We start from the raw sequence: 25,986 nt of genomic DNA, 5'->3' as shown, positions 1-25,986 counted from the left end.
GGAGGACACTCCTGTGTTCTTTCCCTCACAATACTGGTACCGTGACTGAGCCTTCCCGTATTTGATGAATCAGCTTGTCTTCTTTTTCAAACACAGACAACCTGAAAGGGCCATCAGAGGCTCAACCCTGAGCAGTCAAGACAGCGTCTGGGAAGAAGAGATGCTAAGAGATGCTAAGAAGAGATGCATCAAAGGGCCAGGTTTCTCATCTGTCTAAATGCCATAGCTGTCTCAAGTACTTCCCTGAAGCACAGAGGATGCTGGGGACGTCCCTGTGAACACTTGGAACCTGGCTGTTTACTCTAAGTGTCTGTAGCAACTGGTGCTTCCCTGCTTCTTATTGCTCTACAGTCAACCCGCAGCACAATCTGTCAGTACAAGAATCCCAGTGGCTGGGGATCATCTGTGGAGGCTGCACCGTCCGTAGCTGAGAGGAGTAGTGTACACACAGGGCAGGAAGCAGCTGGCCCTGCCCTTTCCCACATGCAAATATCACAAATGGCAGATGTTAATACTGGCACCACTCCAGGATGGGATCTTGGAAGTGGAAGCTGATGTCTGTCAAAACAGAGGCCCTGGCCACAAGGGTATAGTAGGAGGCTGCTCCCCTGTCATGGGTGCTCTTGGCCTGTATTCCCTGCTGGGACTCACATGGCATCAGTTTTCATTATTACATCAGGGCATGTGCTGCTGACGGAACATGCTAAGGACTCTTAGGATACAGACAGGACTCAGCCAAGGTGGAAAGCCACAGAAAAGCTACCCACAGTGATCAAACGGTCATGGTTAAGGGAGGAGAGGAAGAAGACACTGGTCCTCTTCCTGAGCACAGAAGGTCTCTCTGGGTAGTGCCACTATGCAAAGCAACCCATTTAAGGTGAAGACAAATACTGCTTAGTTGGGGTTCAGGTAAAAATTTCAGTCTTCAGGGTCAAAGCAGAAGGATGGAGAATTCAAAGCCAGCTATATAGTGACTCTCTCAAAAAGAAAAAGAAAAATGCTTAGATTCTTAGGAGCCAGATTTGGGTGTAATCCACACTAACCAGAATATCATGTGAATATGAGAGAGAGAAAGAGCACAGAAACAGGAAGGAAAGTGGTAGTTTGCATAGTTTGCCTGAGAAGTGTCCCCCCACAGTTTGGGGCATTGGAGCACTTGGTTCTCAGTTGGTGGCACACTGTTTGGAAAGGTTTAGATGATATAGCCTTGCTGGAGGAAGTATGACATTGGGGGCAGGCTTTGAGATTAAAAGCCTCACACCCATTCAAATCCATTTTCTTTGCTTTGTGTTCGCTGATTGAAGATGTGAGCCTTCAGCTTCCTGCTCCTGCCATCAAGCCTGCCTCTTGCTGCTATGCCTTCTTACCATGACAGACTCTTATCCGACTGGAAGCCCAAATTAGCCCTTCCCTCTATAAACTGCCTTTGTTGTGGTGTTTTATCAGCAACAGAAACATAATTAACACACACTTGAACTTACACTGGAATCAGGAACACCCCTCACCCCCAATTTTTGGCTTGATAGATGCGACTGCCTAGGAACAACCTCTCTCCCCGCCCCACCTCCCAAGTTTCTGGTTTGATAAATCTGGGGTATGATTTCCTAATAAATTCCTTGTGCCTGCTGTTGAGTTGGAGACCACATTTTGAGGCCCACCGTTCTAAAATCTTCTATTCAAGATTACTGGTTAACAGAGACATCAGCTAGTGCCTGATTAGGAAGCAGAGTTGAGAGCCCAGTCCAGGCCTGAGGAATGAGTCTGTGATGTAATTCTTGTCACTGAAGAGTGAATGACACTCTTAAAGAGACCACTGTTGCCTAGCGTACCTTCCAGTGTACAAGGAAGAAACAAGGCCAAAGAGATAGCAGATCTGAAGCAGGGAAGAAAACCCCTTGGGTTGAGGACATAACTGAGCAGCAGAAACAACTGGCTGATGTGTGCTAAGGCCCAGAGTTTAATCCCAAGCAACATAACACAGGGGGACCTACCTTGGCGTGGCTGTAGATATCCACACAGTTGTCAGTATTGATGCTTTTTGCACAGATAATCTCACAGTGTCGCTGCAGAGCCTCCAGCTGGAAAAATTTAGCAGCAGACAGAAGCTAGAATCCACAAAAAGGGCTGTTAGAGACAGGGAAGGGGCAGAAGAAAGAGCAGCCAGACTACTGGAGTGAGCCCCTGTGATGGTATGAATGAGAACTATCCTTCATAGTCCCAGGCATTTGAGCATGTGGTCCCCGGCTGATGACACTGTCTGGGGGGGGGGGGGGGGGAAGCGGGGACGGGGACGGGACGACAGTTTAAGAGCTGAGGCTTTGTTGGAGGAGGCACACCACAGGAAGCAGGCTTTGAGAGCTGAGGGCCTTTCCCTATTCCCAGTTGCCTCTCCCTACTTTGTGTTTCTGGTTCAAGATGCGAGTGAGCTCTCAGCTGCTGCTCCAGCCACCATGGCTGCCACCTGCGGTCTCCACGGCAGTAACATGACTGCAAGCTCAAATAAACCTTCTCTTCTTCAAGTTGCCTTAGTCGGAGTGTTTTGAGACAGCAATAGAAAAGCAATGCAAACAGCCGCAACCCACAGAATGCCCAGCTGAGGGTCAGGAAGTAGAGATGGCTGGAGTATACTGCAGGCGTAAGGTGAGACCAGGGGGACAGGCCCTGGCTACACAAGTCTACTGTGGGACAGAGAGCGTGGTGAAGTGAGTCACAGACACACCTGTGATAGCAGGTGAACCCCAAGTGCCCCAGATCACATCTAGCAAGGAGGAGGGGATAGGCACCTATTAGTGAGGTGGGTATCACCATGGCTCCCCCCTTGCCTGTGTTCCCTGGATCTCTACTCTGATGTCATACCTCAGAGGGTCTTTCTTTGCCACCCCACCTCAGGGACCTTCCCCTCATCCCCGCCCCCCCTTCTTCATCTTCCTTATGGTACTTCCTATCTAGAAGCTATTTCAGTCCTGCTTCCCTTGACAGAGTCCAGGAGGTCCGGTTCTTCACCCCATCGGACCGACTACTGCCACCCCCAGCCCAACCAAAGTCAGCTCTGGGCCATGGGAGGCTCACAGAAGTCTACTGAAAGTGACAGGTTCTGGAGAGGGGGAGCTATAGTTTCCCAAGTGTGTGTGGGAGCAAAGTGGGGTTTATCGTAAGCTTTCTTGGGTTTGTTTCTTTTCTTCTTCTCCTTTCTTGTTCTCTCTTCTTCTTCTTCTTCTCCTTCTTCTTCTTCTTCTTCTTCTTCTTCTTCTTCTTCTTCTTCTTCTTCTTCTTCTTCTTCTTCTTCTTCTTCTTCTTCTTCTTCTTCTTCTTCTTCATGATACTGGCTGGGAGGTTGCTATCTACTCCTGGTCAGCCTCAGATCCCTCCCAGGTTCTGGAGTTACCTGTACATGAGCCAGCTGTGACTTAAATGTGAATTCATTTCCCTACATAAAATCTCTCAGTGAATCGGCTCTGCAGATGCTGGGCAGGTGAACATGTCCCTATCCTGGGAAGACAGCACATTCCAACTCCACAGAACTTGGGTTCTGAGCTGGCTGTGTGGACCCTCTCCTGCCTATTTATCCAGCCTCTTGATCACAGTCTCTCTAACAAACTAGTACATGTAGTCAGTGCGGAAAGAAAAATGTAAAATGTTTGTAAAGGCAACCAGGTCCTGTGGAGGACAAGATGAGAAGAGGGGTCCAGAGAGCGGAGTCTCTCTGGTGGGGGCGGGGTGGGGGAGGGTAAGCAGAGTATGGAGATAGGACAAACTGGGCACTTAGGATGGCAGAGCCCTACAACTTTCTCCTTGGCCAAAGGTGCCTAAGAATCTTCTAAAACAGATGTTTGTCAAATCCTCCTAGACCATGGCCATTTCCAGGAGAGAAATCAGAAGCCAGCTAGGTCAAATAAATTGCCCAAGGCCCCACAGATTAGACATGGCAGAGCCCTTATGTAACCCAGAGTTTGGGCTGAAGGGCACTGGCACTAAACTTCTAGCTTTTTTTTTCCCCCGAGACAGGGTTTCTCTGTATAGCCCTGGCTGTCCTGGAGCTCACTTTGTAGACCAGGCTGGCCTCGAACTCAGAAATCCACTTGCCTCTGCCTCCTAAGTGCTGGGATTAAAGGCATGCACCACCACTGCCCGGCAAACTTCCAGCTTTTAAAAAAGTTATTTAACTATTTTTTAAAAGAGGATCTCTCAGATCCCAGCTACCACATGTTGGCTCACAACTGTCCGTAATGAGATCAGATGCACTCTTCTGGTGTGTCTGAAGACAGCTACAATGTACTTATATAAAAGAGGATCTCACTACATAGGCCTGGCTGGCCAGGAACTCCCTATGTAGACAGGGCTGGCCTTCAATTCAGAGATCCACTTGCCTCTGCCCTGAGAGTCCTGGGATTCAGGTGTGTGCCACCATGCCCGGCTAGTGCCTGTCTTTGATTTAGGAAAATGGCTCGGTGCTCTGGCTCTGGATAGGGGGATACAATGGGGAGCCAGGTGCAGAGGGAGCAGAAGCTGGGGTGGGAAAGTGTAGTGGTGGAGACATGGAGGAGGAACAGCAGGCAAGGGGGCAGGCTAGGAAAGGCTCCCAGCTCTAAAGAGCCATGCTTCTCATGGATGTAATTCTATTAGCAACCACAAGGGGGAGGACGGTCTCTAGGATACTTCCTGTGGTGCGGTAGCAGTCCAAGCCTGCCAGTCCCCCAACTCTTCCTGAGAACGTGCCCCTCACAAGCCAGTTAAAACTGGTTTCCACCCAGGGCCCCTGGTGTGGCTAGTCGTCTAGGGGAAGACTCCCCAGAGAAGCTGCCTTGTTTGGGAGGACCACGAGTCCGGGAGTTTCCTAATGCCTGGGTGGGCCGCCAGCCTGAAGCCAGGGAAGGCTGGGGTAGCTAAAACCACAGTGGTCTCCTTACCTCCATGATCTCATTGTTTTTAATGAGAAGTGACTCTGGGCCACCGTAGTAGAGATACTGCATGACGAGCTGGAAGGAATAAGACACTGTGAGCAAGACCCCAGTCGGACTCAGTTCCTTCAGAAGTCATCACATCACCCCTGGACATCACTCTACCTGACGGGGGACATTTGGACAGGTTTCCCTGATGACACCCTGAAATCATGACCCTGTGGTTTCAGGTTCTGCCCCCATGTCTATCTGCAGGGCCAAATGAAACAACCTGAGCGTGGCTCCTCATGACAAGTGAGTCACCTGAGGATGATGACCAGCCTACCTCTCATCCAGTCAGGCTGTGCAGGTGACACAACTTAGAGAGCCTCCAGAGTCCCAGTTGACAAGACCCCAGAGGAAGCCATAAAGGATCCAGGGTTTGGAAAGTCACTGGTGGCGCTTGTCCAAGCAAGGCTGTCCCTTATCATGTGACTTCCAGTGTCTGAAGAGTGTCCCACATTATAGAGTTCTGCAAATGGCTGTCCCCTGAATGACTGAATACCATGAATGTATCTGAGTTTCATACATGCTTCACTTGACAACCAAGGGTTCTTTTTGCACGAGGTGCATACACAGTCCAGTTTGCCCCAGGATCTCCATTTTCAACTGTCTTCCATGTGACTGGCTTTACCTGCCTGGAGCTTTGGTAATGGGGTGGGCAAAATTCACAGACTGGTCACAACCTGTGTTGGGATCACACTGTGGTACAACTACCACCATAATAGAATTCTGGAAAATTCTTTTCAAATGTGCTCTGGTATATTCAAATGTGTGTGTGTGGTGCGTGCACACGCATGCTCTCAAGCACACTAAATAAAACACCAATTTGGGAAATGCTTAATACTCTTAAACTACCAATTAGCAGATAGTTCTGTTTCCCCCACTGCTAGCCAGGACAAACTAGAATTACCCAGTTTGCACGTTTCAGTTAAGCAGACCCGTAATAGAATTTGGTTGGTTGGTTGGTTGGTTGGTTTGTTTGTTTGCTTGCTTGTTTTGGGACAGATCTCACTATGTAACAACCAACTTGCTGTGTAGCCCAGGCTAGCCTCTCACTCACCTTCCCCGTACCTCCCCTTCCTGAGTGCTGGGATTATGAGTGGCTGTCACCACATTCAGCCTGGTGCCTGTCTTTTATGTGCACTGTCCTCTCTCTTGCCTCTACCAGAACCTGGCCATGTCTTCCAGCTCCTTCAGCCTGGATGCGCTCTCTTCTTTACCAGTGGAAGCTGTCCCTTCTTTGGGTCCAGCTCAGTGGTTACTGGGTTAGGAAATTTGGGTCTCCTTCCCATCAAGTTTTGTTTCAGGGTTGTCTGTCTGCAACTGAAGTGTCTTTACAGTCATCTGAGAGTACAGATGTCTCTCACTCACTGTATTTCTGTGCCTAGCATAGTGCCTGGCACACAGACACATCACCATCACCATCACTACCCCCACCACCACCATCATCATCACCATCATTATCTGGATAAAGGGTCTCACTTGGCATTCTCAGGTTGGCCTAGAACTCATGGCAGTCTTCCTGCCCAGTCTTCCAAGTGCTGGGACTGCAGCCATACCTCACCATGCCCCCTCCTCGTGTGAACATGTCTCCTGCGTCTGAATCTCCCTTATACTGACTTGGGGTTTCTGCATCCAGCTGCCTGGTAGAGAGGCGGTGACATTGTCTAGGCCTTGGGAAATAACAGTGCCCTGTTCCCCTCCCCCTCCCACCTTGGGGAGCAGAGCTTATAAGTGTGGGGATACCGTCAGCCAGCACTGGGCTATTGGCTTTATTAAAATCAATTGATTCCCCCAGCACCTTCCTTATAAAGGCCAAACCAATAATAACAAGAAACACCACTGTAAGGCCCACCGCCCACACGGGCTCCCCATTTATAAAGCACTTTCCTATCAGTCACACGCATTGTCTCGTTTGTTCAAGGTCGAGCCACGGGCTGAAATCGCTGCCTTGGCGGAGGACGACTTGGGGCTAATGGAAGTTAAATCGGACCATCCCAGCCCTGCCAGTGGAAGACTCTGCCAGTGGAAGCATTTTCTCTAAGTGGGTGCAACAAGCCCTTATCAGGCCAAATGGCCGGCATGAGGAACTGCTTTTCTTGGCGGCTACCAACCTCTGTGAGGCAGGGGCTTTTGCAGCCCGGTAGAGGCCTAGCTCCAGCTGCGGCCTCAGTGGGGGCTGGCTTTTGTACACGAGTGATGCTAAGGAGTCTTGAGGGAGGAAGCACAATGCAGTATCAATTACTATAAGCTCTTCTGCCAAAAGGTACACGCCAGAAGCGTGTGAAGCGCACGGGCTTCTGGGAGCCCCCTTCTGGGTTGGATTTGGCTGGCCTTCCTTGGCCTCCTTCAAGCCACAAATGAATGTTACCTTCTTTTATGAGGAATGGCAGGGACACAGACAAGTCCCCGGGGCATGATAAATCCCCCTTTCCATTACAGGAACTGGAAGCCAATGTGGCCAGCAAACTTTCCCCATTGGAAGCAATTACAGGGCTGGGGATCCCTCTGAGGCCAGCCTTTCCCATGTTGGACTCTGAAGACAAGACCACTGGGCAAACATTTACTGAGTGCCTCCTTGAGCCAGGCTCTTGTTACTGGAGTCTTCCCAGTGAGGGCCACACTTACCAGTCATGGGATACTTCTTGGTGTGTATACACACACACACACACACACACACACACATTTACATGTGCTCTTTTTCTTGCCTTCAGCTCATGACACCACCCCCCCCCCCCCGACCCATTCTTTCTGCATTCTTTCTGCAGGGTTAGGTGACTCCAGAGCCGACTCATGTCCCCAGGTATGTGAGAAAACAATGGAACTGGGTTCAGTTTGAATCTCTGCTCTCCTAGGGGGCAGCCGTGGGGACCTGGGCCACACCCTTCCAAGAGCTCTTGGCAGGGGAGTTGGGAGGATCAAAGGGCACAAGGACAGCATTATCTTTCAGGTTTGGAACCCCGGGTCCAGCAGCATTAGAGGCCCTTGCCAGAAGTGTGAGTTCTTGTGCCTCAAAGTCAGGCTGTGAGGGTGGGCCCTACGAGGTCACAGTTAGTGTGGTTCCTGTCTTAACGGCCATCCTAAGACTCTGCAGGGCATTTGGATACCTGCTAACATCCAGAAGGTGCTGTCAGGTAGAGTGCTGGGCTGCATGCATGATGGTTAGAAAGGAGGAGGAGGAGGCCTCAGTGCGCCCAAGGTCTGATGTACAGACTGGACATCCAGGGGGCATTTTCAAAGATCTGTAGGTAATGCCAGTGTGTCGTGGAGGCAGAGGGAACAGGATTTCTGCTTTGGTATGAGTTTTAATAAAGAAAGACCATCTCAGAATGGAGTGCATTAGCCGGGCCACCAGATAGGCTGGGCACGGATCCTGCTTTCCCTAACATGGCTGGACACATCATTGAAGTCCTTTACATGCATTCTTGTCTTTGTCTGGAATGTTCTAGCCTCCTTCTTGAGCCCAAAGCCTCATTCTGAGTCTCCCAGCTTTGGCTTGGCCTTCTGCTCTCCATTCCCTGCCCTAACATCCTGGGCCTGAGCTGTTATAGTACACGCCTCTGAAAGGGGTATCCTCTTTTGTATATAGCCCACAGTATGCAGTGGCTGACAAGTGCTTGAAGATACTCCCTCTAGACTCATGAGTCTTTGAGATAGGGTCTCCTTTACCATTGGGCTCCCTTCCCCCAGCCCAAGATTGGTAGCAGGGACTGGGCTTCAGTGATTGTCACAGGGCTGAGGGATGGCGTGGGAGGGGTGGCGTAAGGGAGCCCAAAGTGCAGGTGCCAGCTGTTCAGTCAGGGGTGGCCCAGGTGTTCGGAGCAGCTGAAGGCTAACCCTCGGGCTCACCTGGAAGATGGGATACTTCACGTAGCCAATCTCTATGCAGGTGTTGTCATTTGTTGGCTTGCTGGAGAGGAGGGCCTTGAACCTGAATAACACACAGAGATCAAAAGACTCATCCATGCCCCTGTGGCTTACCCAAAGCGACTCTCCTTATGACAGAAATCTCTGGATCCTGCTTTAAAACAGAGATGGATTATAGCCGTTAGTGTCTTCATTCAAAGCTATAGACCAGGCCTGGAACTCATATTCTTTCCCAAACTGGCTTTGGGAAGGAGTGGGTGCTCTTTAAAACCCCATCACTTGCCAGCGCTTACCCGGGGTTGCCTCGGCGGGTGTCTGTCTACTCTGAGTGCCTGCCCTGCCTTCCCTCCTGTCTGGTGCCCAGGTGCTGTCGTTTCCAGGCCTTTCTATTGTTCAAGCTTTGCTCCAGAGGAGGAGGAGCTTAGGATTTTGTGAGACATGAAGCCCCCAAGAGCATTGCGCCCATACTTGCTGTCTCAGTTGGGGTCTCCAGTGCTGTGATGGAAACATCATGCTCCAAGAGCAAGTTGGGGAGGAGAGGTTTATTGAACTTCCACTTCCACATTGCTGTTCATCACAGAGGGAATTCAGGACAGGAACTCAAACAGGGCAGGGACCTGGAGGCGGGGGCTGATGCAGAGACCACAGAGGGGTGCTGCTTACTGGCTTGCTTTCCATGGCTTGCTCAGTCAGCTTTCTGATAGAACCCAGGACCACCAGCCCAGGGATGGCACCACCCACCATGGGCTGGATCTTCCCTCATTAATCACTAATTGAGAAAATGCCTTAAGCTGGATCTCATGGAGGCATTTCCTTAACTGAGACTCTTTCCTCTCGGATGACTTGGGGAGGGGCTCCCCACGGGTGATCATAGGTCTTAGCGATTCCATGCAAAGTCTCTGGACTGTAGGGACCCTACTAGCGGGACACGCTGACTGAGAGGTTCATGCAGAGAATGAGGTTTTAAAGAGAATGGGCCAAGCTGTCTCTTTTATTTTCTTTAAATTCTTTCTCCTTCCGGATGATAACAGGTTTGAAGCACATAAAGGTTTGAAGCAGATAAAACAGGGCAGCTGTGTCCCTCCCCATCCCCACCCCCCAAGTGCAGCTTCCCTCAGGACTAAAACCTGCAGGGCCACAGCTACCATGAAGAAAACGAAAGCACTGGACACTGGCACACTGAGAAACTGCTTGTCTGGTGACACCAATCAAAAACCCACATGGAAGGTTCATTTTTCTTGGGGCTCCAAAGCAGATGCCTGAGGTTTGTAAGCATCTGTCTCCCGAGCAAACTCCAAGAGGGGCTTCTGTATCTGCATTGCCCAAATCCTCACCCTATGTGGGCACCCTCTCCTCCCTTCCTGTCTCTGTCAGGTACGTCAGCCCGTCACTGTCACACCAGCACAGTCCTCTTCTCAGCCACACCCTCTGCTCCCTGTACAAGTTCCAGATGTACTGAGACTCAGTCATAAGAGATGTCAGCCATAGGGCTAGGAGAGAGGATGTAACTTCCCTCCCTCCCTTCCTTCCCCTGGGGATAGAACGCAGGGCTTCATATGATACGATGCCACTGTGCCGTATCCCAGCTTGCTCCTTCTACATGAGATTCTCACCTGCTAACTGTACAGTCAGGGAAAAGGAAGGTCAGTGCCCTTCTATTTTGGAGGCTTGTAGCAAATCTGTTTTCTACCATTTGGAGAGTGGGCCCCTGGAGGCTGCTGTGGAAGGAGTCTCAAGTTGTCAACTGCCAAGGGCATCTGCTCACACACTTTTATCCCTGGTGCAGAGCTCTGCCAAGGCAAGAGGGTGCCTAGGTTGCATAAAGAGGCACCCTGTACTCTGGGATCTTTGAGTTTGAGAAAACGTTCTGCTAGCCCAGTGACAACACCACTAACACTGAACTTCATAAAGCAGTTAGGGATGTAGCTCAGTTGGAACAGCGGGACCTGACATTCATGAGGCCTTGGCTACAATCCCCAGTACCAAATAAATGGGGCATACTGGTGTAGATCTGCAATCCCAGTACTAGGGATGTGGAGGTAGAAGGATCAGAAATTCAAGGTCAACCTTGCTACACAGTGAATTCCAGGACATCCTGAGTTAATGAGATTTTAGCTTCCAAAAGCAAAAGAACAGTCACAGTCACAGACATCCTCCAGCCACAGGCAAAGCCAAGGGTACGTACCTGGGAGAGGCTGTGAACAAGAGCACTTTGTGAGCGTAGAAGGGTCTTCCCTCTACCAGAAAGGTCACGTCGGACATCTCTTTATTGTTAAGAAAATGAGGGTCTAGAACAGAAAGAGGGAGTGGCCGTGTTAAAGAAGGAAGGGTGAACTCGAGGGAGAGGACAGGGATGGGTCACCCAAGAGTCAAAATGGAGGACAGCACCCATGGAGGACAGATGCATTATTATGGCTCATCACAGGAGATGCTCAGGGCTGACCTGCGCTTAGAAGCAGCCCTTGGGCTGGCAAGATGGCTCAGCTGGGCAACAGCTCTGTCAGAGCACGTGGGCTGACCTGAGTGCTGATCCCCAGAATCCATTGAAAAGTTTGATGTGTCCCTGGGGCTTGGTGGCACACACCTTTAATCCCAGTACTCGGGCGGCAGAGGCAGGGGGATCCCTGAGTTTGAGGACAGCTTGGTCTACAGTGAGTTCCAGGACAGCCAGAGCTACACAGAGAAACTATGTCTGGAAAAACAAACAGAGTTACTAATTAACTAACTAATGTAAAGCTGGACAGGATAGTACTAGCATTTTGTACAAAGGGATGGGTGGTGGAGTCCGAGAATCCTTGGCGGCCAGCTGGACTGGTGTGCACAGCAGCAAAGAAGAGACCCTTCCTCAGTGGGAGTGAGTGGGAAGTGAGACCTGACAGCTGAGATGAACTGTGACATCCTGCACACCCACACCCTCACACTCCACAGGAGACACACCTCCAGGTGGAGCGCAGAGACCTCGGGGTATGAGAGGCATGTCTGTGAAGGGAATCTCCTCACTCTCGTGCTCTCTCTCAGGCTCGAGTCCCTCTGCCTGGTAGAAGTGGTGAAGAAGAGCAGCTGTCCCCTTGCCACTAGATCCCAGGTCTTTCTCTCCCAGCATCAGTGACAAAGAAGCCAGCCCCTATTCTTACCTCTCAGACCAAAGGCAATGTAGCAAATATGCACATACTGAGTCTACCTTATGACACAGTAGGCCTTGTGCAGGGGTCACATGCCCCCCCCCCCCCCCGCCACTGCGCAGTGGAGGAAATAGAGGCATGCAGACATTATGTGAGCCAGGATTTGAATTAAGGCATTCGGTTCTCTGGCTTGACTCACCAAATACAAGGCTCCTACGTATTCCCCTTAGTTTAGCCATGCAGACACAGTGCCCCTCTGGCTGCCCCTTGGAGCCAACCCAGCACTTCTGCCTTGCCTGGAGGACCTTCTCTGCCTCCCTATCATGCTCAGTTCTTACCCAGCACAAACAAGGTGGCTCTAACTGCCAGGATCACCTGCATGCCAGCTGAGCAGAACTGCAGTGGTCAGGGCTGGCCTTTCCACGGGGCTTCCTGAGGAACCACAACATCTCTACTCACCTAAGCGATTCTCCCGGCTTCATCCCTATGAGAAGTGCCCCAAGCCAGGACCAAAGCTAGATATCCCCAAAGTCCTGACCATTTTTCTCTCCTTGCCCTTCATTCTGTCCCCCGCCACCCTTTCAGGGTTACATCATCTTTCTAGACACTTATGGAGTTTCTCTTGGTCTCTACAAGAACCATCTTTCTAAAGCCGGATCCCATCCCGATTGGTGGGCACTTGTACTTCACAGCGCAGAAAGAAATCTGCACATACATACACGTTATGAACTGCTTGGCGGGGCAACTGATAAGGCTTGCTGGTTCCCAGTTAAATCTCTAGTTCAGGTGGATCTAAGAAGGACCTGAGCCCAGATACCCAGAGAACAAGGAGTGGTCCCGGAGATGTAATAGGAGAAGACTCAGAGCTGTGATTAACTGCTTGACAGACGGCAAGACTCACTATCTTTGTTTCTATAAGGCTGCTGGCTGGAGAGGAGAGAAAGGGTTTTTAGTGTGTTAACCCACTGCTGTCTCAGATCCTGGGCTCTCTGAATATAGCACGGCTTCGTGATTCAGTTCCTGTCTCCGATGACTCGTGTTTGTGGGGACAGGCAGGGTGAGTTCTGATTACGATGCACCTCTCTCTCCTACAAACCTTTCAATAGCTCCCTAGTGTTCCCAGGAGAAGCCACACTCCTTCCCTCTGAAACAAGAGATTTATTTGTATTTACTTCTAGTGGCGTGTGAATGTATGGATATGTGCCAGTCAGTGCAGCCTGTGGATTCTAACCTCCCTGATCTGGACTTACAGGCGGTTGTGAGCTGTCTGATGTGGGTCCTGGGAACAGAACTCACGCTCTCAGGAAGGGCAGTACCAGTACATGGCTCTTCACTGCTGAGCCGTCTCTCTAGCCTGAGTCCATACTTGCTGACATACTTCTGTGACTGAGTTCCTTTTCTGCCTCTGCCTACTCAAGACCCCTGCTTTCTTTAAAAGAAAGAAAGAAATACTCATTTTATTTTATGCATATGTGCCTGAGTGTATATATGTGTACCATGTATATGCAGGGGCTCATTTAAGTCAGAAGAGGCACCTGGTGCCCTGGAACTGAAGTTACAGACAGTCAAGAGTTACTGGGAACAGAACCTGGGTCCTCTGCCCGAGCCGTAAGTGCTCTTAACCACGCGGTCACTTCTCCAGTCTCATCTCTGTCTTCTCAGGGTGCTAACCGTGGAATTCTGACCTGTGTCCTGAAGACCCAGTACCTTCCACTGAAAATGAGAGAAATTGCACCGACTTAAAGAATTCTCTTCCCTCGGCGGCCATGGGAAGCAGCTCTTACTCTGTGTTCTTGACCTGGCTCTCAAAAATGTTCACACTAACAAGGTGAACTCATAAGGCTATCATGTTCTGTCATGTCCCCGCTGTCATGTTCTGGGAAGGTGGCCCTCCACATCTACCACCCTCTCACTTGATTGGCCTTTCCAACCTGTCACCTTGATGGTCAATGTTTTCTGCAGGGCGGGCACACTTGTGATTAGGTACAACTCAGGCTAGTCGCAGGCATAGTCATAAAGGCAACATCTAACCCTTGACTCTGCCGCCAATGTTTCCATTTTTAGCAGAAATTTGTGTTACATTTAAATATACAAGCTCCTCATAGCAGCAGTGAAGATCATTTGAGCTGGCTCCACGCATTCAGTCTTTCGACTGACGAAAGCAAACGAATGGTTTTGCTACAGAATAGAAACTTCAGATGCTTCCATTTCTCCCACGTTTCATATTTAAAAGGACAGGATACAGGAAGCAGGAAAGACCCTAACCCTTATAGGAAGAGCAACCCTTCATTGTTAATTTTTTATTACTCTCTGGGCACCAGGGGATGGGTTTCCGCAACAGCAGGCTCAGGTTCCCAGCCTCAAGGCAGCCAGGCCTTTCTCTGTCTTTTCCATTCTGTCCTGCCTGTAGTAGTCCCAGATCTGGGTGAAGCCAGTGCCTGCCCAGGGAATCTCAGGAGCTGGGCCTACATGTAGAGGAACCAGGGCATTGGCAGTGTTGGTCTTAAAGTCCCAGCTCTACCCTGTTTCCAGACTGTAGGCAGAGCATAGGATATCCTACCTCCTAGGATATCTGAGAGCTATAGAGAGGTGGAAATCAGACACAGGGCTGGAGCTGGCTCAGGGCAAGCATCAGTGGAGCACCTAGAGTGATCAGTTATCCTCACTGGATTCCAGAGCATCCAGCCCCCACTGCTCAGGTATGTCCTTCCTTTTTAATTAAAAAATTATTTTATTTTTAATTACCTATATATGGGTATACCTGTATGGGTGCCACAAGAGGCCAGAGGTATTGAATCTCATCGGATCTACAGTTATAGGTGTTATAAGTCACTGTATATGACTGCTAGGAACTGAACTAGGGTCCTCTGGAAGAACAGTGCTCATTCTTAACTTCTGGCGCATCTTGCCCTTGTTTTTGTAGTTGTGTGTATGTGTGTGTGTGTGTGTGTGTGTGTGTGTGTGTGTGTGTGTGTGTGTTGGGGTGGGGGATTGTTCTCTTTTTTTTTTTATCATTTCCTCAAGCAGGACTTCCTTCAGGGACACTCCTGGCTCACTGGAGTCTCCTGCCTATTCCTCTGGAGTGAAGATGAGGGACCTCACAAATGGGAGACTTGCTGTCTTAGTTTCTTTTCCTGTTGCTTTGATAACATACCCAGACAAAGGCAACTTAGGGGAGAAAGGGTTTAGTTCACAATTCCAGCGTATAGTCCGTCATAGCAGAGAGTCAAGGTGACGGGTACTCACCCACAGTGAACAAGTACTCACCCACACCAAGCAGCTGATCACACCCACAGTCAGAGAGAGAGAGAATGCACACACTATTGTGCTCTTCTCACTGTTTCCTTTTTGTACAAATCCAGGCAACGGCGCCCACTTACTCCCCCCACCCATTAACTTATTCATTTATTTATTCATTCACTTTACATCCTGATTGCAGCCCCCTATCTCCTTCCATCCCACAGTCTCATAGCCCCTTCCCCCTGTCCCATTCTCCTTTGATAAGGGGGAGTCTCCCCCCCCCATACCAACCCACCCTGGCACATCAGGTCACTGCAGGACTAGAGAGCCCACCCACTTTTAGGCTGGGGTTTCCCACACCAACAATTCAGTGAGGGCAATCTCCATAGACTACCCTAACTTAGAGAATCCGTCTTTAGAGGTTCTTTTCCTAGATGATTCTAATATAGACTGTATGTATTGAGATGACCATCAAAAGCATCAGAGGTGACATGGACATTGGGCCATCTATCATAATCTTTGGTGCATGGGACTTATGCCTCAGGTGTCCCCAGTGTCAGTGAAAGAGGAAAAAAGGTCCCATGGGTGAGGTACTAGGGTCCCCTTATCCATCTCTTCTGCTGTTTTTCTCTAAAGAGATTTACCACCTGCTGAAGGAGAACTCATTTCTCTGGCCTGGCTCCTCCCCTCTCTGTCTCTTGTCTGCCCTCCAAAGCTCACATTCTGTATCTGTTCCACATGTTTGCTTCCTTCCCATCCCCACTTCCCACAGCCATAGCCTGAGTATACCCGGACCACTGCTCACCCAGGCGTGAGGTCTGCTTCCTCTTGATCTCCGTGAGCTTGGGGATGGGGTAGGGACCGTAACAGTGTGTGAAGATGACGCACAGCTGCTGGCTGATCACTTCATTCTGTGAAGGGAGATGAATGGCATTATGGGAGTGCTTGGGTCGCACAGGCCAGGTTGACACTGTAGAAACCTGCTCGCATGGGCAAGAGGAGCCGGAACGGTCACTGTCCTCCTGGAGCATAGACACTGAGTTTTCACTTAGCACCCCTGGACTGACCTGCTTGCTCTACGAGCTCACTGTCTACTTCTTATGAGTTCACTGCTGGGTGCTTATGAAATTGATAAAGAAACATATTTCCATCTCAACCTGACTGTTAACTCGCTAAGGGAAAGCAGGCTTTTTGTAGCTCATGAATAAAAAGCTCTCACCCTCCATCCACCTTTATCTATATTCTCAAATTCTGGAAGCAGATCCTTGGTCCTGACCATGTAGCAGAAAGCCCTTGTGGTCCCGTGACTGTGTCCCACAAGGGCAGGATGAAAGCCTCTGATTCAGATCTGTAATAAGTCGGATTCTAGGACTCAGACATTTTGGATCTGGGAGTCATCAGTTGAATCACTTCTCAATAAAAATAAAAATCAGGACGGAGGAAGAGAGTCCTGTGCTTGCGAGCTCCAGCTGCCCACGGCTCAGGGAGGAAGGAGACTGCTCCGGGTGACCTTCATCCCAGTGTCTTGGTCCTTCCTGTTCACCTCCCTCCAAGAACAGGTGTGCAGGCCAGAAGGAGGGATGTGACTCACAGTACGCTGTGGCTTTTTATTAGGCAACTGGCTAAGACAGGGGCTAGATGAATAGTTACAATGGCTGTGGTTTGACCAAGCATTCCTGCGTGCCCATGTGTTAGGGGTGTGGTTCCTTGTTCATGGTGCTATGGAGAGATGGTTAGACCTTCACAAGACCTTGCAGGAAATCAGAGGTCCCTGAGCATGTGTTCCTAACAGATTACGGGGCATTGATATACTCAGCTCTTTCTCTTTGCTTTCCGGCTGCTCCCACTCTGAGCTTCTGTCCTGATGCCCTGTCTCACCTCTACCCTAGAAGCAACGGACTAACTGGTCACACAGCTCCAAAACTGTGAGCAAAACGAACCTTTCTTCTTTTAAGCTGATTAACTCAGGCAACCTATTTCAGCAATACCAAGCTGACTGACACAATCAAGGTTTTTTGTTTGTTTGTTTATTTTTGGTTTTGTTTTGGTTTTTTTTTTTGTTTTTTTGTTTTTTTGTTTTTTTTGTTTTTTGAGACAGGATTTCTCTGTATAGCCCTGGCTATCCTGGAACTCACTCTGTAGACCAGGCTGGCCTCAAACTCAGAAATCCGCCTGTCTCTGCCTCCCAAGTGCTGGAATTAAAGGCATGTGCCACCACTGCCGGCTTTTTTTTTTTTTTGACAATAAAGACTGAAGAGGTCTTAAAATGAGATCATTATCTTTTTCTTTATATTTCTGAGTGAGTACTGCTTTTGTGATCAAAATAATAAACACTTTTTTTAAAGGATGGCTTTGAGACCATAATCATGCTAGTGGTTTACAATATTCTTAAATTTAACCCCTAGGGCAGGACACAGCCCCTTCACATGTGCAAAGAAAATCTAAATCCTTCTATTAAAGTGGACAGATCACAGAAGGCACAGTGTCACCTGGGACATGATTCATAGACGTGTCCTGTGACCTTAGAGTGAAAGGAAGAAGGGGTTCTTCTCAAGGATGGTGCGGATGATATGGGTGATATGCTATGGGCAGATGGGAGGCACTTCTCTCCCTTAGCAACCCCACCAGTGACGCCACCTCAGCGGGGAGCAAAGTGTCCTCTCTCCTCATGAGCAGCACTGGAATCCCCTGGGAGATGGTAAGGAATATAAATCCTTCTCTTTTCTTTCTTTCTGTGTTTCTCATTTTTGTTCAAGACAGAGCTTAGATATGTAGCTCAAGCTAGTCTTACACTCCAGATCTCCTCGCTCACCTTTCCAGGTTACTGGCACAACAGGCAAACATAAAGACTAGATCTCACACTTTTAAAGAAGAATCTCTCTCTCTCTCTCTCTCTCTCTCTCTCTCTCTCTCTCTCTCTCTTTCTCTCCCTCTCTCTCTCTCTCTCTCTCTCTCTCTCTCCTTTCCTCCCTCCCTCCCTCCCTTCCTTTCTTTTTTTTTTGGAGCTGGGCAAATCTTGGCAGCAGGGTGCGCATGAGTAGGGGAAATCACTGGGTTGGTGACAGTCAAGGTTCCTTTCAAGACAGCCGCCACTGGCCGTGACATCAGCAGATGTGGGGCGACCTTCCCATTGCCATTGGCAGAAGGCTCTGTGGTTTCACACCAATATCTGTTTTTGTTTTTTGTTTTTTTTTCATCCACGAAGACAAAGCTGTCATTTCACAGTGAACCATGCACTGCAGGCAAATCCAAGGGGGAGCTGAGGGACAGGTTGACTTTACAGACGAGAACACGAGGTTTGCAACAGCCAGGCTGCCTGGATTAAAATCCTGGCTCCTCTGCATCCCTTCCACGTAGGCTTCAGGTCCACCATTTCAAATGGAGGTGGTGGTACGGGAGCCCCTCCCTCCAGGGTCCTAATGAGGAGGGATGAGTAATGGTTAGAAGGGCCCTGGGCGCACAGATGTACTTTGCAACATGGATGATTATCATCTTTAGACTCAGTCCTGGCTTAAGTGTCCACAGCAGGTCACTTCCCCGGCACAGGCTGTGACACCCATGGAAGAGAGGTTGTGAGGACTGAGGGCTGTGAGGGACTTAGGAAAGGAGGGAAGTAGGAGGAGGGGCCTAACAAGGCTTTGATGGATGGGTGTGAGCAGAGCGGGAAGGCTGCTGAGCACACACTTGTCCTGCTTCGGTGTTTTCTCTGAAGTTGATAAATTAAGCAGTTTTAGCAATCGGTGTTCACACTGAATCCCATTATCAAGGTTTTCTGAGGCGATGGTTTGGGAGCCCTGCTGAGATGGTGGGCTGTCTCTGGTGACTTGTGGCGACTTCTTGATGCTTTCAAGATTTGATCTGGAATTCACTTAGTGTCTGTCTTTCACTGGCAGCCGTTTGACAGGTGGAAGCTGAGCTTGGAATATCACTCAGAGGTTTCCTAGTCCAGCTTATTTGCTGTTTTTTTTTTCTGCTTCGACTGACATTTTATTTTTACTTTTTATACTTTTGGTGTTGCTGCTAGCTATATTGTCCAGTGAGGGACTTTGGACACACACCTGCTTCTTTGAGGGTAGCTGAGATCCAAGATGCTTCTCATAGAATAATACTGGTATATATTAGCCAGAATGCTTTTTAAAAATAATTGTAAGAGATTTATTTCTAAAATATCATGCAGAGGCCTCCAGTAAGTTTATGAAAAGTAGCAGACTGATTTTTTTTTAAATCAAACAATCATATTTTGTCTCCTGTTGGTGAAGAGATTCCTCATGATAAGCTGCTACAGTTTAATATGCTTTGTCTCCCCTGTAAAACGTGTTAAAAATAGGTTCCCTGTCTGATGATGCTGAGGACAGTCAATAAATACCAGCACTAAGGTAACAGGATGAAGGACAAGCTACAGAAGAGGAGAAAAATATCTGCAAACCTTATGGCTGGCAAAGGACAAGTATTTAGCATATACACGTAAGAAACCCTCTTAGGATTCAACAATTCAAATAGAACAAACTAACAAACAGTTCAACTAGAACACACACACAAAAGATGCAAGGAAAAATTTCAATGAAGGGAAAATATGGACAATGGACCAGTGCATGCTGGGGGATGGTGGACCAGTGCATGCTGGGGGATGGTGGACCAGTGCATGCTGGGGGATGGTGGACCAATACCTGCTGGGGGATGGTGGACCAGTGCATGCTGGGGGATGGTGGGCCAGTACCTGCTGGGGGATGGTGGACCAGTGCATGCTGGGGGAATACTTGGTTGCACACTGTAGTCGTGTTAAGCTATGTTTCCCTATGGGTCAGTCCATGTGATATCATCTATGTGGGATCACAGCATACAGGTTAGGGTTTCCCTGGAGCTTCCTATGAAAGCAAGTCAACACTCTTTCCTTTCCTCCTCCTGGGTGCGCCGTTCTTTTTAGGCCTGTGCCTTCAGAGAATGGCGCTACCTGTGTTGTCTCTGGGTCACCTATCCAGACAGGCAGCAATGGCTGCCAGGGAACAGGTTCCAGTTTACAGGTGGCGAAGGCCTTTCCTTCTTCCTGCCTTTCACACGTTCCTGTTAGGGCTGCTGGTGACTCAACGACCCACCCTACTCCTGCAGTGAGACACTGGAGTGCTTGTGGAAGGCTCCTCATACCCTGAGCTATGCTAGTTAAATGAGCTAGTTCCAGGGCGGTAGCAGTCAGAGAGGGATGGCTTTTTGGGTGGCCCGGGAGGCAGAGACCTCGGGATGCTAGGTGTGCTGTGTTTTGTGATCTAGTGCTGACTCTTTGGTGTTCAGCTCTGCAGTTAGGATCTGGGAAATTTTCTAAGTGTATGTCATATTTCAAAGTGACATTTACACAAAAGTCAAACCAAACCAAACAAAGACCCGCAAGACATAAATCCAAAGTACTTCAATAAATTCTGGAATTCCTCTGTAGCCTGGAAAAAAAGTTAAAACCAGACAAGCCAGAAAATGCTGGAATACAGACACTGGGAACGCATCCAGCAATGCTTTTTCACCGAGGTAGTTCTTGGGTAATTTCAGGTGAAAGCTTTTATTCATTTCTTCTAAGTTGGAGGGGGACAGAGGAAGAGTTTGCTTTTGAAACATCCCCAGCAGGTTCCATTCTCCCTGGACTCTCCGAGGCCCACTCTCCTGAAGTTCAGTGGCACAGGGGACACTAAACACAGCCAGCGGGGGCCTACAGAGGCTGGCGTGAGGGTGGACATTGACTGCTCTGGCCCCAAGGCTCCCAGATGCTCTGAAAGGGCTTGGGTGTTGTTGACAGGCTGTCTTTGAGCTAGTTACCCATCTTCCTGCCTCCATTTCTCCTGTTTGTTAAATTGAGATAAATTTAGGGCTTCATCTAGATGTGCTGTAAGGGTTTAACCTTAAATATGCTTCAGTGAGTGAGGCTTGTAATTAAATTAAATACATATTCTTAATAATTGTACATATACATATATCTATATATTCACAGAAATCTTCATTTACATCTCGAGACAGTTCATTATGAAAGGGTTCCACAGACAAATGAGTTTGGGAAATGTTCTAATTCCTTTTGTGAATCAGGGTGTTCAGGGCACACAGGGCACTGTCACTCTGAGGGCAGGAGGTGACATGTGACCCAGGTATTCACAGCTAGCTTCTGCACTCAGCTGGCATTGGCTGATGCTTACAGACAGCCTTGGGGAAGCACAGAAGGCCTGCCTCATCTAACTGGCCTTTTGAAGCCTCTAAGAAAGCTTTTAAATGGTGTTATAGTGGGGTGGAAGGGAATTGCAATTTTTAACCACCTTGTACTCAAGGCTGCCTAGAGAGGTCCGCATGATTACTGACTCATTTTACAGACAGGGAAATTAAGGCAGAGAGTTTAGGAAACTTGACTGTGGCTAAAGGGCTAGTAAGTAGGAGAGCCAGGATTTGAACCCTTGTAATTTGGCTCCAGGAAACATATGCTCAACAAGTGTGCTGTATGAGCCCAAGGCCTTATGGGATGTGATGGCTTAGGGTATGAACTCTCTAGAACCTCTCAGGGAGACTGGGCCTCCCTAGTGCTTCTCATGGTCACAGTGCTGGGGTGTTTTCTACAGTCTTCTCTTGTGTTTGGCTGTTGACCCCAACGGGTAGCAGGGGGCAAGTTCAAGGTTACCTAAAGTCAGTACTTCCCACCTACATACAGGTGTGGATCACACACCCCTGGAGGGCCTAGAGTGCCTTTATGATAGGCCCAAATAGATAACTCCACAGGGAGTTTTATGGAATGACTCTCATGATACCCAGAGAACAAGACTGCTGTTTGGAAAGGGAGGCAGGAATGTGAGGTTCCTCTGCCGGGAATGGAGGCCTTGGTAGGTGTGAACCCCAAGGAGTCAGAATGAAGCTCCTCTCTCTGACTGGCTCTCCTGTCAGTGGTGTCTAAGCCTTTGATAGTGCGATGTGACATCATCTGCAAATAGTGCTGGGCTTCATTCATAGTTATCCTGGGGTGCTTGTGGCCTATGGGCTGCATGGAAGATGTACTGTCAGTCTACATGAAAAGGCTTCTCCCAGGTCTTCTTCCTACTTGATTCCCACTGTCCCTTCAGGCCCGGCCAGTGCCAGCACCTTGGGGAAGCTTTCGCCTTTCCTCCTTTTCAATCTTTTACTTCCTTTGGCCAGGTCCAGGGAAGCTAACTTTCTCTGCCTCTAGAGAGAGCACATGTGTTGGTATCACCCCCTGGTTTGAGGGCAAATTCCACGAGTCAAAGGCCCCTGACCCGTCCTTGTGCCTTGGTATACAGCACATGCTCAGCCAAAAAGCTGACCCACAGCTTTAAATTACTCATTGGTATGAATCCATGCCTCCGAGTCCATTGTGTAAGTAGCCGCAGACAGCTGGGATATGCTCGCACGCTCGCCACTTATGGCTGGGATGTAGGGATGTTAGGGATCGTTGGTTCCCAGCAAGGGACCGTCCAGATCGTGAGCCTCCAACCTCACTCTCCGATAAACCACAATGGCTTCACGCACCCCCCCCCCCGCTCCTCCCCCCACCTCGCCCCTCCTCGCCCCTTGTACCTTGCTTGCTTTTAAGATCTCAAACATCAGGGGCAGGCCTTGGGTGACTAGCTCCTCTGTGTACTCCTCCTCTTGAATGGTCTTGAACTCCTTGAGCAAACACTGGATGAGAGGTCTGCGGTGTTGCTGGAAGGCAATCCGAAGTGACTCCAGCCATGTGTGTAGAGTCCATGGGACACCTGGATGGGGTGTGGGGGGGAGGCATTGGGCCAGGTGGGAGGGGAGGGCAGGTGAGGGGAGGGCAGAAAACAACCAAGGAACAGTAATATTTTTATCCTGACGTTGGCCTTTGTCTAGGACATTACCAAGCTATGAGACCAAGGGACCAGCATTCAGTGAATAGACGTGCAGAAGTTGAACTTGAAGCGCATAACTCAGTCTCTTCTGCTTAGGTATGCTCCTCATATAATTAGGGGCTGCATCTCACCATGCCAATCACTGAGCAGAATCTTTTAGTGACTCATTCGTATGCATCTGTGCCTCTGAGTCCACGCTCTTCCTTCTACTCACTGGGGAGGAAAGGACTCAGGGAAGAGCGAGTTTTGTCCAGGATGAGATGACATGGCCGCACTCAGATGAAAGCTAAGAAACCAATCAAAGGACTTGACCATCTCCAGTCACAACTTAATAAACAGAAGGAGACCCCCTACTAGCCCCTGCGTGAAACATCTCCGTCTGTGGCACCTCATTGGGCCTTTTTCCTTTAACAGAGTCTCGTCAGCAAATGATTGCTGTAATGTGCAGTGAGGTCGTGAAGAAGGTCACCCCTCACCTCTTTCAGAATGAATAGATAGGTCATTCCGAGCCTGAGCTTCATAGTCACGCAAGATAGACTTGCGGGGCAACAGCGTAAATTTCCCATACACTGAACAGTCAGCCTGTCAGAGTCTTTCCAGAACACTGATTCTATTTGGTTTCCAGCCTACCATGTTAGGGACCTAGTCCCATGCCTCCCTGTTCCCTTCCTCGCCAGGTTAGAGCTACTAGACTGTTGCTAGCCTAGCCTCGAACCCCAGACACACCAATGAGACAGCTCTAGGCTAGCTCACACAAGAAGAAGCTGCTGCTTGCTAGAATGGCTTCTGTTGGCCCAGAGGAAAAGTCTTAACGAGGAGGCGTTTGTCCTTGCCCCGATGGTCACTCTGTGTCAGTGGTGTTGAGTGTTCTACACAGGAAGTCCTCAACCACTGGGAACCACCTGGAGTGATTGTTAAATATAAAGATTTCCAGCCTTTATCCATCCAGACCCTCAATAGCAGAGCCTCTGGGTGCAGGGCCTGGCAATCTGTATTCAGACAAGCTCCCCAGGTGATTTAAGGACCTGCCTCCAGGTGCAGAGCTTGGAGACCAGGACAATGGGATCTAAGCGTAGAGCCTCAGGGCAGGCAGGGTGCTGCTGTCTGTGGGGTCAGTGTTGGAAATGTTCTAGCCAGTGAAGGAGAAGCTCCTTAAGGCCCCGTGACATGTGTGTGTACCCCATGACGTGTATGCATGCATGCATGCATGTGTTGGCATGCTATGTATGTCTAGTGGTGAATGGTGCTCAGACTGACCTATACTCCTGATATCAATTGTGACATCCACGTAGCCGTGCTCAGCGCTGTGATACATGGCCTCCCTCAGGGCCCTCAGTTTGGCCTTGCTGTTGCGGCTGGCACACAAGGGGGGCGGGGCTGTTTCTGCCAGGTCAGTCCCCTCAGCCAGAATCTCCTCCAGGGACAGGATATCGCTCTTCTCCTTCTCTGGCTGAGCGAGCAGTTTGCGGAACACATTCCTGTCAATCATAAACCCAGAGAGGAAGACACTCAGAGATGGAAGTGGCTGTGCTGGACCAAGGCACGTTAGGGGCTGGGAAGCTGCTCGCTCCGGATCGGGAATGAGGCATGGTGGCTTTGTGGATGACAGGCTTTGGGGATGAAGGAGAGGGTGGGGCATGGCTGGCCATGTTTCCTGGAGGGCAACTTGAGGAGGAATAATACCCAGAAGGCTCTGGAACTCTGGCCTTTTAGAGTGTTAGTCTGGTAAGTTTGTTCGCCTTGAGGTAATGTGTAATAAAATCTGATAGGGTTTCTGAAAGAAACCTAGACAGGACATAGGCAAACGTGAAGAACTCTGTCCTTGTTATGTAAATTCTCACATCATGGCAACTGATGTGATGTCCTCTGACCCAGACTGGCCGAGAGTGACACATCCTTGTGTTTAAAGTTGGCTGAGAGTGAACAGAACATGCTGGTCAGCATGCGTGTGCAGTGTAGGGAATTAGCTCTTGTCAGGAATCTGTGAGTGAGGACAGTCTGGTGAGGCCTGGAGACTGGGCTACCCCACTTCCTGGGCCCCACATCCAGAGAGAGAATGGGTCTGGGGCAGGCCTGGGAATCTGCATTTTTAACAAGCACCACTTGGGACCTGGCGGCCTTGGCCCATCCTAGCCTACCTGTGTCCATGGGCTGCGGCCTGGCTGAAAGAGTTCATATCACCCTGGGGGGTTGTAGAAATTCCATTCCTGTACATGGTTCCTATCAGGGGATCCGCACCACGCTCCAACAGCAAACTAACCAGCTCAAAATTTCCTGCAAGCCCAGAGAAGGGGATTTCATAAGAGAATAAAACAAAAAACTAGTCACAGGTACATCAAAGGCCACAGTGGAGACACCAGGTCTGAAGTGGAACTGGTGACTTACCAACAGCGGCTGCAAGCTGGAGGGGAGTTTCTGAATAGTTCTCCTCGCCATGCTCCACAGAGCCTTCCACCTTGGCCCCAGCATCCAGGAGGAGCTGCAGAGGAAGAGTGACCACTGAGATGCTTGAACAGCATGCATCACGGAGACACCAGTGCACTGGTAGAAACCAGTCAGACACTAGTGTCCCCTTCCCCCACGTCGGTTACCGTGTGCACTGAGGCGACTTTACCTCAGAAAAGGAGCCTCTCCCATCTTCCAGAACCCCAGGCTTCCCAGAGTGGTCCATGCACAAGAACGTGTTAGAGAGTTTGTTAGAAGCGGCTGCGTCTCAGACCCCAGCCTGGACACTCTGAACTAGTCTGTATTTTAACAGGCTGTCCAGAGCATCTTTAGGTATATTAAGGTTTCTGGAAGCACTGAGATAGAAGCATCCAAATGCTGCAAGTCTCCACTGTCCGATCTGTGTCACAAGCCTCAGAGGGCAACAGAAATAGTCCCTTTCCCCCTCCGAAGATCAGGAGTTATGAACGACTCCAGGGACACGCTCAGCCAGCCAAGGCGAGAATCCCTCCCAGAAACCCCTGG

General features: G+C 49.5%; 1 protein-coding gene across 3 annotated transcripts in view; it reads right to left on the bottom strand.

Moving 5' to 3' along the window:
- The window catches only part of Btbd11 (BTB (POZ) domain containing 11), a 275,322-nt gene that overhangs the window by 3,710 nt on the left and 245,626 nt on the right, over nt 1–25,986 (bottom strand). For 2 of the 3 annotated variants that reach the window (NM_028709.2, NM_001017525.1), the window contains 9 exons: nt 25,402–25,495; nt 25,155–25,290; nt 24,274–24,494; nt 22,721–22,899; nt 15,975–16,080; nt 10,993–11,095; nt 8,790–8,871; nt 4,908–4,976; nt 1,992–2,105 (listed from right to left, as the gene is read on the bottom strand). In NM_028709.2, the coding sequence (NP_082985.2) occupies nt 1,992–2,105; nt 4,908–4,976; nt 8,790–8,871; nt 10,993–11,095; nt 15,975–16,080; nt 22,721–22,899; nt 24,274–24,494; nt 25,155–25,290; nt 25,402–25,495 (1,104 nt within the window). The remainder of the gene's footprint in view (nt 1–1,991; nt 2,106–4,907; nt 4,977–8,789; nt 8,872–10,992; nt 11,096–15,974; nt 16,081–22,720; nt 22,900–24,273; nt 24,495–25,154; nt 25,291–25,401; nt 25,496–25,986) is intronic. The other variant, XM_006514230.4, reaches the window with a different exon arrangement.

This window comes from Mus musculus, chromosome 10, assembly GCF_000001635.26.
Source record: "Mus musculus strain C57BL/6J chromosome 10, GRCm38.p6 C57BL/6J".
Classification (NCBI taxonomy): Eukaryota; Metazoa; Chordata; class Mammalia; order Rodentia; family Muridae; genus Mus; species Mus musculus.
Note: the sequence above shows the minus strand (reverse complement) of the source record. Positions and strands in the feature narration are given on the sequence as shown.